Source organism: Grammomys surdaster, unplaced genomic scaffold (assembly GCF_004785775.1).
Source record: "Grammomys surdaster isolate TR1022 unplaced genomic scaffold, NIH_TR_1.0 127, whole genome shotgun sequence".
Lineage (NCBI taxonomy): Eukaryota > Metazoa > Chordata > Mammalia > Rodentia > Muridae > Grammomys > Grammomys surdaster.
The window spans coordinates 7,582,925-7,599,218 of NW_021604585.1; the positions used below are offsets into that span (position 1 = coordinate 7,582,925).

At 37.4% G+C, this 16,294-nt stretch overlaps 1 protein-coding gene across 1 annotated transcript in view; it reads left to right on the forward strand.

Moving 5' to 3' along the window:
- The window catches only part of Ccdc196 (coiled-coil domain containing 196), a 12,097-nt gene extending 3,227 nt beyond the window's left edge, over positions 1-8,870 (forward strand). The window contains exons 5-10 of the mRNA XM_028788698.1: positions 1,182-1,259; positions 1,431-1,514; positions 2,016-2,075; positions 2,445-2,586; positions 8,406-8,464; positions 8,748-8,870. Coding sequence (XP_028644531.1) covers positions 1,182-1,259; positions 1,431-1,514; positions 2,016-2,075; positions 2,445-2,586; positions 8,406-8,464; positions 8,748-8,870 — 546 coding nt within the window. The remainder of the gene's footprint in view (positions 1-1,181; positions 1,260-1,430; positions 1,515-2,015; positions 2,076-2,444; positions 2,587-8,405; positions 8,465-8,747) is intronic.
- Positions 8,871-16,294: the final 7,424 nt, after the last annotated feature.

Genomic DNA, 16,294 nt, shown 5'->3' on the forward strand with positions numbered 1-16,294 from the left:
TCTCTCTCTCTCTCTCTCTCTCTCTCTCTCTCTCTCTCTCTCTCTTTCTTTTTGTTTGTTTTTTTTTTTCGAGACAGGGTTTCTCTGTATAGCCCAGGTTGTCTTGAAACTCACTCTGTAGACCAGGCTGGCCTCGAACTCAGAAATCTGCCTGCCTCTGCCTCCCAAGTGCTGGGATTAAAGGCATGCACCACCACTGCCCGGCTCTTCTTTCTTTCTTGAGACATAGATTTTTATCAATTTTTTCATGCTATATATTTTGATCATGTCTTCTCCCTCCCCAGCTCCTCCCAAATCCTCAAGGCTCAGGGATCCATGCAGAAGACAGTGAGAGCCAGAGGTAGTAGATGACCTCAGTGAAACAGGGCCTTCCCCACCCAACAGGACTAACGCTCATCTGAACTCATAGAGACATAGGTGCGCCCCTTGCTCTCTCTGCAACCACCACAAAGACCTCCTGTAGTTTCTCAAACTTGTCTTGTCTCAGCTGAAGGTCTTTGCTCTTGCTTTACTTACTCCTGCCTACAAAGTTATTTTCTCATGATTTACTTATTCTCACCCTTCAGGCCTCAGTTTAACTGTCACCTCTTCAGAAAAGCCCTTGTTTCCTCCATGTAAAACAAAGCCTCCCCTGGCTTTCTTTTATTTAACCTCAGTTATGCCATTGTTTGCTATCAGCATATACTTTTAATTACATCATTTTTAAACTCACTTTTGGTCTCTATTGTGTGATGTTTCCTACCTAACATTTATACAAGGAGAAACGCAGAAGAGCAGTATTCACAATGGCTAACAACACAGGCTTCAGAGTCAGAAAGATCTGGTTTGATCTCTAGCTCCCTGTACTTCTGTAGCTGTGTTACCACAAACAAGTGGTTTTCTCCAAGTCTCAGTTTCATCAATGATAATAATTCCCAGGCTTGTGAAGAGTAAATAAGAAGGACTGTAATGTAGCAGTGAGAATAAGTAATGAAGTGAGAAGCTTAACTGTCAGTCACATATTATATGGGTTCACTTAATAGTTATTATTATAAGGAACATTAAGGAACCATTTTGAATCCCCTGTGGTAGGTGTACGATTTCTATTTTGAGCCCTGAGAAGTTGCTGACTGGCAGGAACCAAAGGCCTTGACTTCATAATTACCACTAATTTAAAGCTTTGCCAAAATGTCTCTCCACAGACATTTGAGTCAGAGGAGCTCCATGATCAACAGAAAGCATTACCAACCAAGTCCAAGGCAGACATGCAGGACGGGAAGGTGTGTGGACTTAGAGAAGTCGACCTGATACTGTTGGAAACGGCCCTTCTATTATCAAGGCTAATTTGGGGATCTCGATTTTGGGGGTATATTTGATTTCTGTTTTACGAAAACACTGTATTTTTCCCATCTGGACTAATCTATTCTTTTATTTCTTATCTTCCCTATCAGGGTCAGAAATCCCCCGTATCACTTTGGAATGCCAAGAGTGAGCCAGAGACATCAGATGTCGACAAAGTGGGAGACATAAGGAAGGTAGAAATTATTCTGAGCAATAGTGGCTTTTGGAACTGATACATAAATCATTAATCTGCTTAAGATGTGGTATGCTCCTAAACTGATGCAAATTTTATAAATAATGTATGTATCTTTGGGATATTATATTTATACTAGACAGGCATTACAGCCGTCTGCAAAAATCATATTAGTTATCTTAAAATGAGAAAATCTATACCCATAATGACAATTCCATACACATTGAACACTTGTTGATTTATCTTGGAAATTTATTTAGAGATATTACATTTCCATCTCATCTTCCCAAAACACATCATTCACAGAAAATAAAGTATTCGTTCATCTCTTAGCTTTCAGAGAATCCATTACATGGGAAGGTCAATCAAGAAGACTGTGAAATAAAAAATAGCCTAACAATGAACCTGTACTATCATTTTGTATAAGGTTGTTTCAGGCTATTGAAAAAACTGATTTTTATCTCAATTTACTTTGTCACCCAGAAGGTCTTTCTTCCACCAGGAAAAGCAACAGAGGAAACTAAAATGGATCAAATATGAAGAACAACCCAACATCCTTCAGGTAATAAGGTTTTCCAAGGCTGATCATGGGATATATTTGTTTATCCAATGATAAGGCTTTTAGCTTCATATCTTTAAGGCCATCCTCACTGTTTGTTACAAGAACTGAACTGTATGAGAAAGCTGAAGTCATCTATTTCTGGATTTACCTTGAATAATTTTAAATACTCAATATTCAATATTTTTGTGTAGTTTTGAACCCATGCTTTTGATTTTGTACTACTTGAAATTACAGGAAAATAATAAGTACCATCTTCCTAACTCTAAAAGACAAAATCCAAGGGCTTTATTTTATCTATATCAAGAAACCCAGGTAATAGTACATTTAGAAAAGTCAATGTTATAGGTATTGGAAAATGTCCTCTTTCAGAATGGCTTTCATGACAAAGTGATTGAGCTGAAAATTGAAGCTTTGAAGAACTACCAGAAGACCAATGACTTCAAGTTATCAATGTACCTACAACACAATTTTGAACCAAAGCAAGGAGCTTTGAATCTTCTGAGGCCTCAAGGTGGGTGGAGTATCATAGGTACATAGTTTGAGGCTTTGTTTTGTTTGTTAACACTGAAGGTCCCATTACTTATCAGTGAGCATCACAGTGCCTGGCATACAATGTTAGTTAAATGTGGTGCAAATAAAATTTTTCACTATTATTACTAACAGTGGGATTCAAAAGCTATTGTACTAAGGTAAAGAATCTCTGTGGAAGAAATTAAGTTTTCCTTTCTAAAGATAAAGTAATATACCATATCCTTAGAATATGTAGATGGTAATATTTGACACTCAAAAATTTAGTTTCTTTTCCACCTTTTCCCCTAAGAACTAGAATTGATCTCATAAATTACATTGGAATAGACTGTTGTTTCAGAGCTGAAGGCATAGGAACTAGACAGTTGGTAAGGGCTCTAAACTCACTAATTCAGATATTTTTCTGGGAATGCCAGTGATTTACCCTAAAAATTTTATGGTATCATAGAAAAATCATAGCATTTCATAAAAAGTAAATGGTTATGAAGGGCAGGGAAAGGATTCTTAAATTTTTAAGAATCTATTTATCTGAAGTCTATATTTTAAAAAGGGACATGGGGCTGGAGAGATGGCTCAGCGGTTAAGAGCACTGACTGCTCTTCCAGAGGTCCTGAGTTCAAATCCCAGCAACCACATGGTGGCTCACAACCATCTGTAATGAGATTGGATGCCCTCTTCTGGTGTGTCTGAAGACAGCTACAGTGTACTCATCAATAAAATAAATAAATCTTTAAAAAAAAAAAAAAAAAAGGGACATGCTGTAGAAATCCTACTCCAGGAATGGCAATGTCCCGCCAGTATCAGTAACTATGTATGTAAGTTCTTCTTAGTCTTAGTCCACAAAAAGCTTGAATGTCTTATAAACATTGCACACAACACATATGACCAAATAAACAGATGAGCAAGCCAAATAAAATGGAACATAAATCGGTCAAAAAGCATAATGTATGATAGAAGTGCTATTTAGTGGAGGTAGGTTATAAGTGTGTTTCCGGAATTCACCAGAAACTGTGGATTGTCAGCGTTCACAAAGTGACAACAAACCCATTTGATTAGGACAAATATAAATGTTCATGTTACTGAGACCTAAGAGTGATTTCTCCCCCAGGCCTTCAGAAGGGGACAGAACTTTACTATGGAATAACAGTAGTCTATATCTTCAATATTTCCAGAATAGCTAAATTTCCTAGACTGTTTCTTATCTGTTCCTTAACACAATATGTGAAGAAGTCATTACTGCAAAAATATTTAATAGGATAGAACAACTTAATATAACTTGGTCCAGGCACACAGCATTCAATCTTTGTTAATAGATAAAATTAGGAAAATTGAGGTTCCACACATATTTTTCTTTCTACCTATATTTTGAGAAGAACTGGACAGCAGGAAGTTGGAAAGAAAGAACCTGGAGAATGGTAGTCAGTCATTAATATACAAAAATTAAAAGACAAAGAAGTAGTATGAGAAAAACAGAAAGCTCTGTTTTTATGCCATTGAAAATTAGCCAAAGATCATATCGAGGGATCCAGAAGAGTAAGGAAGAGTTCTTTGAATTCCAGATTTGAGTCAGCCCCTCATTAGTGATTCCATTCGAGTGCCTCAGGAAACTCCCCTAAACACGGAGAGAGCACTGAATCAGTCACGGCGGCAGCCCACAGGTCCATACTTCCATTCTCTTCTTCTTCACTCCTAGCAAACAAAGTGATAGGTAGCTATAGTGACATGTTACCGCAGCCACAAGCAGGAGGGATCCATCAACCCCACGTTTTACTGACTGCATATGTGCTTACACATTCTCAAAAGTTTTTGGTTTGTTTGAGCCCAAACTGATCTGAAATCCAACAGTCATAGATTTTGTTATGTTAACTTGCTTATAAATTCTAATTTATTATTATTATTATTATTATTATTTTTAAAACGCCATGCTAGTTCTTATCATGGGTGTGCTGGTAGTTTTTTGTCAATTTGATATATAAGACAGGATCATCTGGGAGAAGGAAGCCTCAACTGAGAAAAATGTTTCCCTCAAATTGGCCTGTAGACACGACTTTTGTGGGCATTTTCTTGATTAACTGTTGATTTGGGGGGATCAGTCTTCTGTAGACAGTACTACCCTTGGGCCAGTAGTCTTGGGTTATGAAAGAAAGTGGGCTGAGCAAGCCAGTAAGCAATTTTCTTCCATGGCTTCTACTTTAATTCCTAACTCCAAGTTCCTGCCTTGAACTCCTGCTCTGACTTCCCCTCATGATGGACTGTCATTGGGACATGTAAGCCAAATAAACCCTTGCTTCTCTAAGTTGCTTTTGGTCAGAATGGTCTTCTCAGAACAGAATATAAACTAAGACAACAAGAGAATTGTTAAAACACAGCATTAGCAACAGCGGGGACCTAGTATAGTAGTTCTACTTTCTCAACTTCTTTAGCTGCTGCTTATTATTACTTAGTCACTTTTGCTACTCAGGTTGTCTTTAATTTCATTCATGCACTTATTGAAAACAAAAAAAGCTAAAACAAAGCAAAACAAAACAGGATCTCACACTATAGCCTAAGCTGGTCTGCAACTGACTGTGTAGCTCATCCTCACCTCAAACTTACAGTGATCCTTCTACTTCTGCCTCCTAAGAATCAGTATCACAAGCTACCTGCCATGCTCAGCCACAAAGTTTGTATTACGAAGTGAGAAAAACAATATTTTTCCACAAGTTTCAGAAGTAAATTTAATAATAATGAAATAGAAAAATTAATTCTAGGAAGATGGTAAAGCCTGAGGCCTGTTTTATTATTCTTGGAAAGCAAGACTAACAAGAAAATTTTAAAGAAACAAGAATCGACTTTAAACTTTCTCCTTGGTTCTGTCAAGTACACATTGCAAAGGGTAATAATAACTGAGCTAGGTGCTGAAGCACTTGCTTATAACCCCAGCACGCAGGGCATAAGGTACAGTAGTAGCACAAGGTCACCTCGGGTTGAGAGTTCAATTCAAAATAATTTTCCACTGTGATTTACAGGATTTAAAGCCATGTTATAACATCTCTTAAATTCATTATAGGTGTCACCTAAAATTATTTCATTACCAAACCTTGAGAAGTTTTAATTCAGTTGGGAAAGGCCATGGCTCTAGAGTCAGGTATATGTGTTGTAGTCACTACACAACATGGGCAAGTTATTTGTTTTCAATTTTTCCTGTGTCTATTATTTACAGCCACCCCATGTAACAGGGCACTTTAACAACCTCTCACTTTGTATAACCCTTGTATGGCTCTGTAAGATCTGTAAGATCTTGAATATGGAACAAGAAGCAAACTCAGAAAACCAGGCTTCTGTGTCCATAGTTAAAGCTCTGGTTCTGGACTGAATGACACAATGATGGTATTAAAGTTGGATTTCTTATGTCTCTTCCGGTCCTAAAAATTATGATGGGAATCCCAACTTAACTATATAGTGTCATCCTCCCAAAGAAGATTCCTAAGGCTGTTTTTAGAGAATGTTTACAAATGGGTTTACAAATGGCCTGTAATTATGTATTTAGTCCGGTAGGTGGCACCAACCACATCTAAGCCAAGCCCATAACAAATGGTAATTCAGGAAATGTGAAATGCTGTAGGAGACTGGCTTTCAATTACCCCTAGGACAAAATGTGCCACACTTATAAACCAAATGAAAAATGAAGAAAACAACCTATTGATGTTTTGTGTCATGCTATATGGCATCAAGATTTATTACTGGCAGCCTTCATTAAACATTAAACATGGTGTTCTGTCGTGCAACCCTTAACTATTGTTTCCCCTCCCTGAACTAGTTCACCCCATTCTGAACAAAGAAACAAAAAACTGCCTACTTCCTCCATAATTCTTGTCCAACATGTTTTCTCTCTACTACAAATAAATTAGGCAATTAGGGCAGTGAAGTAAAAATGGGTTGGGCTATTATACAAGGACTATTTGAGGTTGAGTACTCAATAGCCCTTTTGGATGGTGTTCTGGTTCTTCTAGTTTCAAAAGAATTGAATTGCTTAAACTTGGCTTAGAAGAAAGTGGCATGTAATTTTGGACACACCTCTTTCGAAAATCAGGCAAATACAAGTCCTTTCATTCCAGATATTTCCAAATAGAAGGAAATTTTCCTCCATGCTCGTGGCCAAAAATCCTTTGTCCCCTGTTCAGTGTGCTATCTGGCTGAGTTAATAGTGCCTTCTATTTTGTTGGCAAATAATAGAGACTTTGTTACAGTTCATGTAATCCCTATTCTGGAAACTCCCTGAAGCTTGGGACTCACCAGCATCAGTCTTTGCCCCAGGTATCTGATATACAAGAAAGTGTTTGTTGTTCACACTCTGGGATAAGTCTTTCCTTCCCCCACGCCACAGAGATATGGCACAATTGAAAGGGCTTACTCATAATCTGGCTCATGGTTTGCGTCAGTCCTCCCAGCTTACCTGTACTACGGCACCGTTTACTTGTACTTCGTCAAGACTGCAGCTTGTGGCCTTTGTTAACTGCCTATCATAGAGAGCTCGGGCACTGAGCAGTCTCTGAATTCTGATGATCTGTCTTCAGCAATAATCTTCAGTAATGATCTAACTATGATACGATACTTGACTTTCACCACTCCTTCCCCGTATCCCAGGCTCTTACCATTTCTTTGAACTCTCTGAGAAGATACAGAAGGTTCTCCTTAGAAGAACCTGAAGGCTGGATACTGGGCTACAATTATACTTGACAGTGAAGTCCAGGGAAGTGGGAAATGAATATGCCTGGGAACCTATTTACTCACTAATCCTCTATTGTGAAAGCAAGCCATTCCTCTCACCTTTCACCTTTCCTTTCCTTCTTTAATTTCTCCTCCTGATGGCTAAAATTTTGGGATGCAGAGGCAGAAACCACAACTAGCTCAAATCTGGATCTTTCACCAAAGTGTTGCTCTTAAATAGTCCATAAGCTTTGAGGCAACCTGAACCCTTTAAACATTAAAGTTGCATTTGTGGTTTTAACAGGTGATGAAACTAATTTGTGATTTTTGTTGTTGTTTTCCATAAAATCTTACAGAAGTTCAGACAGGAAGAATAAAGTTAATTTTTTTCCCTAAACATGAAGTCAGTAAAAAATTTTAAAAATAAATTGCATTCTCATTAAGACAGTTTAATGGGTGACAATAATTCCACCTGTTCATACCAAGTGCTCAGGAAAGGAGCAGGATGTCTAAAGTGGGGTTCTCACTTTTTTTTAAAGATAGATTTGAATTTGAGCTAAACAATGAATAATTATTATTTTTTCAAATTTTACATGGAACATGAACTAAAAATTACTACTGTGTACTAAAATTCAAATTTAACAGGATTCCCCTAGTTTAGACCTAACCTAGACACATTTGCTATGAACACCCTACAATTTTCTCTTCCTTGACTCCTGTTTCAGCCTGTATATTATTCATCCTCCCTCTTCTTTCACTTACTGAGCCCCTTCCTTTATATTTTGGGCGTCTTTTACTACATGACCGTTTTGTGGAATATATGTTTGCATAGTGTACCTACATGGAGTTGGTTTATCGTTCCTCTTCTTTCATATGTTCGAGATTCATTTCTGTAGGCTCTCAAAATGTTTAAAAAATTTTATTTACATGTAATTCCGAAATGAGTCTTTCCACTAAAGAACAAAAGCTTTCAATAGAAAAAAGGTATACTGCTACACAATAAAAATTTTCTTATTTTTTAAAATCATTTGAAACTTTGTATTGATGCTATTATTAGTCTTATAATTATACAATTAAGTAATGTCATGACACTTTCCAAATGTTTTCCTTCAGGTAAAATGGGTACTACAACTACGGAGAGAGCAACAACCAACAGAAATGAACTCAATATGGTGAGAGAACAACTTTCAAAACAACAACAAAACCACTCCAGTTTTAAAAGGCTTAGATAATGGGTATAGATTTTTGCAAAACATTTCTTTGTTTATACATTTATCGATCTACTTTTGGCCATGTTGAGAATTCAACCCATGGCCTCGTTGCATGGCAGCCAAGAGCTCCATTGTAAGCCACAGTGCCCCAGCCCTGCATTTCCTAAGCATTCTAATCTATGATTGTTAGATTTGCAAACGCCTGCTTTATCTACCCCCTTCTTGTTCTTCTCCTATTTTAAAGAGAATCCCAGGATCAAAGAACTGCACAGAACGACAAGGAGGAACTAGAGAAAGTCAGTATGATGACATAGGACAGAGGCTCTTTTGTCTGAAGTCAATGCCAGGTGACACTCTGAAGGATTAGAAGGCTTTCACTACATTTGCTTTGGACAGATTTGAAGACTAGGTACAGCTTTTCTGTTCACTAAAATCTCTCAAACCTTTATTTTAGTTCTGTTCTTCCATTCTACCACCAAACTGGGGGAGAGATGTTGCACATTTTGGCCCTATGTATGCCGGGACTTCAGTATAGGTGTTGTAAATAGCCACTAATTATGTTGGTAAATTTGGGGTGAAATGACTGGATTTCAAGTCACATTGATTCTAGTTAAATTCATAGAAAGACATTTTTCTACCTCTGACGTATTTATTTCTGGACTGATCATTGCTGGCAAGTAAACAATAGATGAAAAATAAAGAAAGCTCTATCCCCTGACGGCTCTTCCTTGCTCACGTGGCATTGCTTTGTGGGTTGTTTCCTTGCTATCTTTTACTCACTAGTATTATTGTTTTTAGTTTAGGCCTCCTTTCCTGCCCGAGTTACCAGTCTATTAATTGGCATTCCTGCTTCCAGGATCTCTAATCCATCTTCCACAGTACCATACAAGCTGGGTTTTTTTTTTCTTTAAGAGAAATGAGATTATGCCACTCTCCATCACTTATTAGGAAGTCCAAATTCCTTTACGGACAGTAATTGATCTGCCTCCTGCCTACATCTCCAGTCTCAACGTTCACTGTTTTCCTTTCCCTCACAGTCCTATACTAAGTTCTATGGAACTATTTCTAGTTTCCCCGATGGATCGTTGAGTTCTAGGTACAAAGCCGGAAGATTCTTTTCTCCTTTTCTGCTTGATGATTGCCAGTTTTGTTTTTAATCTCCATGTAAGTGTGTGCCTGGGGTACGTGTAGAGGTCAGAGGTCAGCTTTCCATCTTGTTTGAGACAGGATGTGTTATTCATCACTGACGAAGAGACCAGGCTAATTGGCCTGAGAGCTTCTGGGCGATTCTACTGTGTCCACTTCTCATCTTGCTGTGGGACATACAATTCCACATTCTGGGGATGTGAATACTGGCCCCTATACTTGTGGAGTTGGTTTTGTTGTTGTTGTTTTTTGTTTGTTTTGGTGTTGGTTTTTTAAAAAATTTTTTTTGAGTCAGAACATCGGTATGTAGCAGTGGCTCTCCTGGAACTCACTAGACCAGGCTGTCCTTGAACTCACAGAGATCCCTGTGCCTCAGCCTCCTAAGTACTAGGATTAAAGGGACTGAAGTGCCTGGCTCCCACTTTTCTTAAGAACCAAGTTTGTTATCTTTATTCTATTCCAGTGATTCTCAACCTTACTGTGTATTAGGATCTCATTGTAGACTCTGGAAAATAGCATATTTTCACTCCCCAGGTTATTTAAATCAATTTTTTTGAGAGATAAGGCAAAAACATGCAATTTTTAGTAAGATCTAAAAATCCTAATGTTCATTCAGGTTTGAGGGTTTTTTGTTTTGTTTTGTTTTGTTTTTAGACAGGGTCTCACTATGCAGCCCTGGCTCTCCTGGAACACAATAGGTAGACCAGGCTGGCCTCTACCTCTGGAATGCTGGGATTAAAGACACATATTACCACATCTAGCTCGACTTGAGAATTCTTATTCTCAGTTCTTACTTTTTTTTTTTTTTTTTTTTTTGGTTTTTCGAGACAGGGTTTCTCTGTGCAGCCCTGGCTGTCCTGGTACTCACTCTGTAGACCAGGCTGGCCTCGAACTCAGAAATCCACCTGCTTCTGTCTCCCAAGTGCCCACCACTGCCCAGCCAGTTCTTACTTATAACATTTAATGAATTATATTGCATTTATCGATTTACCCAGATTTCTCTCACACCAGATAATGAACTCAAGACACAGAACTATGTCTTGTTCATCTTTTCATTTTAATCAGTTTACACAGTGCCTAGGATTTAACTGAAATTTAATAAATGATATTATACAAGGATTTGTTGTAGCTTAAATACAAAGTGGTCCTCAATCAAATGAGCCCATAGCCAGGGGCCCACAGCTAGTAGTGCTATTTTTGGAGTTGTGCACAGGGGCCTAGTTATAAGCAGTAAGCCCTATGGTATGTGCCCTTGAAGGTACCTCTTTCTGCTTTTTGTTTGCCATTAAAGGCAAAGAAATTCTGTAACTTCTACTGCTGTCATGTCTTTCTCAAGTTCACGGAGCCAAATGACCAAGTTGTTCCCTCAAGTATTTTGATTAAAATAAACAAAAATAATAAAAAGAATAGTACTTTTCTGGTAATAACCTAAGAAAGCCAATTAATTGTTCTTTTTCAATGAGGTGAAAACTAAAATTTTAAAATGCATTATATTTTTAAAAAAATGATTTTTAAGTTATTTTAATTATGTATCTCATGGGGGGAGTCATGCACTTGAATGCTCGTGCTGGTATCTGCAGAGAACAGTGGCATTACATTCCCAAGGAGTTGTAGTTCCAATTATGAAACACCTGAAGTGGGTATTGGGAACTGAACTTAGGCTCCCACTTGAAGAGTAGTGTGTACTTGGTACCCCCTCCACCTCCTTTAAAATGTTATAGGCAACCAATAACTGCTGAAAGAAGGGAAGTTAGGGATGAGTCCCCCTACAGGTTGTCTAGTGTAGAGTGGTCAGCCCTGAAACAATATATACACAAACAGACTCAGCAGGGTTTATATTTGTGCATGTGCATGCATATATACATATATGTATTTTAACAATAATATTCAAAGAAAAAGAGACTATCAGCTTCAAAGTGGGCAAGACAGAAGGGGTTGGAAGGAAGGTACTTGAAGGGGCTGGAATGAGGAAAGGAAGAAAATTGATGTAATTCTATGTCAATTAAAACATGTTATAATGAGGGGCCTGGAGAGATGGCTCAGTGGTTAGGAGCACTGACTGCTCTTTCAGAGGTCCTGAGTTCAATTCCCAGCAACCACATGGTGGCTCATAACCATCTGTAATGGGATCTGATGGTGTGTCTGAAGACGGCTACAGTGTACTCATAAACATAAAATAATTCTTTTAAAAATGTTTTAAATGAATTTTAAAGATAAATTTTAAAATATTAGTATGTATTACTTGCATGAAGTGATGGGTTTCATCATGACATCTTTACACAACCATACAAAGAACCTGGACCACATTAAGTTTGACAACCTTGAAACCTTGTCCTTTACTATCTGGCTTATTTCACTTAAAAGCAATCGATCTCTATCATTTTATATCCATTTTTCCACAAATGACATAATTTAATTTTTATGGCCCAATAATCTTCCACATATATACACATTTCTCTTACCCATTTTTCCAACAATGGGCCCCTAGGCTGATTCTAGAATTTAGCTTTCATAAGCAGTGTTGCAATAGGCAAGCACGTGTAGGTATTTCTACTGTATGGTAAATTAAATCTGGGTCCTCTGCATACATACACTCAGTAGTAGTATACCAAGATCAAGTAGTGGTCTTATTAGTTTTTAAATTGTGTGTGTGTGTGTGTGTGTGTGTGTGTGTGTGTGTGTGTGTTATGTTCCATGGTATATGTGTAAAAGTCAAAGGAAAACTTTATAGAACTGGTGTCTTTCTTCCCACCTTTATGCTGGTTCTAGGGATGGAACTCTGGTCAAACACTTGACAATCGATTTTACTTGCTGAACCATTTTGCTTGACCGTATGTTTAATTTTTTGAGTAATTTCCATATTGATTTCCACAGTGGCTGATGAATGTACTTCTCTACCAAAAGTATATAAGTTGTTCTATCTCCTTCTTCCCCTACATTCCTGGCAACATTTGTTGTCTGTTTTCTTGATGATAGTTATTCTTACTGGGCTGAGATGGAATCTTAGTGAAGTTTTAATCTGATTTCCTTACAGTTAAAGAACTGAGATGTTTTCCATCATGTATTACTGGCTACTTAGAACTATTTTCTTTTAATTTCATTTGATCATGTATTGAATTATTGAGTTATTGCTTGCTTCTTTTATTGAAAATAGATTTTTAAACTTATATTTTAGTGTTTAACCTTTTGACTTCTTTATATATTCTGAATATCAACATCTTATCAGATACTATCAAAATTCCAAGCAAATTTTTCACAGAACCAGAAAAAAGGCAACATGAAATTCAAGTAGAAGCACAAAAGACTCTGAATAGCCAAAGCAATTTTAAGCAGAAGGAGCAATGCTGGAAGTAACATGATATCTGATTTAGGAAGCCACAGTAACAAACCAATATTGTATCATCATAGAAACAGTCACGTAGACCAATACAACATCAGAGGACTCAGAAATACAACCAAAAATATACAGCCACCTGATTCATGACAAAGGTACCCAATTAAAAGACACCGCCTCAACAAATGGAGCTATGAAGACTAGATAGCCACATGAAGAAGACTGAAATCACCTCTTTCTCTATCTGTACAAAAATCAATTTAAAATGGATCAAAGCCCTTAATGGAAGATGGAAGATAGACAGGCCTGAAGAAATCATGTGGAAAACACCTTAAGATATAGAAATAGGTAATGGCTTCTAGAATAGGATTTCAATAACTCAGGACAAAATAAGCAAGAATTGACAAATGGAATTTAATCAAATTAAGCTTCTGTACAGTAAAGGAAACAATTCCTGGAGTATAGGAGACTGCATGCAGATAGGAGAAAGGTGAATTTTCCTAAAAACAATTTTGTATGTTAGTGTGCTGTGGAGGTCAGTTCTGGTTCTCTCTTTCCATAATATGTGTCCTGGGGACCAAACTCCAGTTGTCAAGCTTGGGAGCGGGTGCCAAGCCACATAACTGAACCCTGGAGGAGTTTTTGAAATGCACTTTTCAACTGGAAAAGGTTTATGAGTTCACAGAATATTAGCAATTTAAGTATAAAATTCCTTCACTTTACAAAAGAAGAAACTGAACTTCAGATTCCTTGAAAAGTATCCAAAGGCTTACAGTTAATTCAAGCCAGCGCTGGTTACCAGAGTGTAGATATTATTACTGCCAGCTCACACTCCAGCCTCACTCATCTTTCCCCTCTGACTATAAAAACAAGAGTCTCCAAAGCCCCAAGATGATTAGTTTCATGTTTTGCCAACTGAGTTAGCTGAGTATATAATCCACATTCTGTTTTAAGAAAACCACCTCTTAACTTAGACCCTGAGAGGCTCTGGCAGACCTGGGATTTTTGAAACCAATTACATTAGACAGAGCCATGAGAACAGAACATAATAATATAAAATCTAACTGCTGCTGACTACCTTGAACTTTTCATTTAACCTCAGGGCCTTAAACTCCTAACTTTAACACTGTTTTAAAAGAGTACCCTTTGAGCGTGTATTAATTTTTTTTTACCATTATAAAGAATTGAGATTGGTATATGAATACCTATTTTTTTTGTTAATTAAGGTATGAATCTGGTTTGCTTGCTAGCAGAGGTTTTAATTTTCTTTAGAAATAAGCCCTGTTGTGCTGGACGTGGTGGTACATAGCTGTAAACCCAGAACTACTCGCGAGACAGGAAGCAAGGGGGAGGTCATGCATTCAGAATTAATCTTGGCTACATATTGAGATTCTGTCTCATTATCTCCAAAGCTTGATATTACAAGTTCAATATCACTCAGACTTATCTTTCCTTTCTTCAAATGCTCTAAAAAAATTCAGTTTCTTCAATATATCATTAAAAAAAAAAGATTTCACATCAGCCTCTGATTTTCACTGATGGCAATACAAAGTCATCTACTAGACTGACTGGCTATTTACCAAATGGTGTCACACTCTGATAAATGACATAGTTCTTAGGTTTATGGGTACAAATAAATTTATTTGGTTAACTTAGCCAAAAGATGAGCAGATTAAATGATAAACCAAATATCAATTTAAATTACAGAGCATATACACCTATAATTTTAGCACTCAGGAAGTAAGAGGCAGGAGAATCAGAAGTTCAAGGTTATTCCTTGTATCCCTTGGCTACACAGTGAGTTTGAGGCCAGCCTGGGATATATATCCACAAAAGAAAAACCATAAAAACCAAAAACACATGTATATCTTCCTATTGAGTTAGAGTATGTCTATACTTAAGGTGGTATCACCTCTTATTCAAATTATGGTGAACTGAACTGGTGAGGACAGGAGTATTTATGTTTGAAATATCATTAGTTTTATTAGTATTCATATTGCAATACGTTTCTTTGACAATAAAACTAGTATCTTTGTTTGTACTTAGATTTTTAAAAAAATACTTTTAAAAACTTGTGTGTGTGCGTGTGTGTGTGTGTGTGTGTGTGTGTGTGTGTATGCCACACGTATACCCCATAGAGGCTAGAGGAGGGTGTTGGATACTTGGATATGGAATTACAGCTGGTTTTAAGTCGTCTGATATGGGTAAAGGAGTGCTAACTGCTGAGTCATCTCTCTAGCCACCAAAGATTGTTGTTTTTAAATGTCAAGGCCAGCTGAGGAAAACCCTGTCCTATAAGCAATACATTTATGAACCATCTCTTTGGGAGATAATATTCATGTAACGGCTCATTTGTAGGGTCTTGACTTCCTAACTTTTCAGAGGATATTTGCTGACATTTCACCCCGCCACATTGCCTTTTGCAATGACCATGAAGTGAGTAGTAACGTTTACCCTACTTTTCTAAATATAGCAAGGCCAATGCTATCTGTAGTCCAGAACTACAATCATCAGACAGAAGACGATAGCGTGTAACATTTTAAAATTTATGTTCTCATAGGTAGGCATGACGCTCATCTTTAGTATTAAGTAAATTACAGTCACTTTAGACAATGGGTCATTTCAAAGGTAAAGACTTCTGCAATCTGTTACATCCCAGGCAAACATCTAACAGCCTCTCTGGCACCTTAGGAGGAGTCTGAACTGCTTCCAATTCAAAGTCCCTATTGCTTCATTATGTTCTGTAGTTGTTATCAAAGAGTAGGGAACGGAAAGAAAACAAGGCTAGACTTACCCTACAACAAATTAATTCTATATCAGGAGATATGCAGGTAGATACAAATATAATCATTACTTGACGGTTCTTTTGTGGGAAGGTGGGGGTGGGGACGAGAGCTCCTCACCTCATGACGGACAGAAAGCAAAATGACTGTGCTAGCTGCTTTTTTCCTTTGACCACCTCTGCCTATGGACTGAGATGGTGTAGGGCATATTTAGGGTGGGCCTTTCCTGCCTTAGTAAATATCTGGAAATCTTGATACTCACCCAGAGATATCTTGTACAAATCTCCCAGGTATTTATTTCTTCATTCAATAAATTGTCAGTGGTTATGTGGTAAAATGAAAAATTTTAGGGCAGCTGAAATATCTTCTTTTACAAATTCACCTTCCCTTCCTAACTTTTAGAACTTTTTCTAAAGGTTTGCTTTAAGGAAAAAAAAACACAAAATAAGCGCTTTATAAACCATATTTCCTCTAGTTACCAGCTATTTTGGCAGAAAATAAGACTACTTAGGTTAAAACATTTTTTCC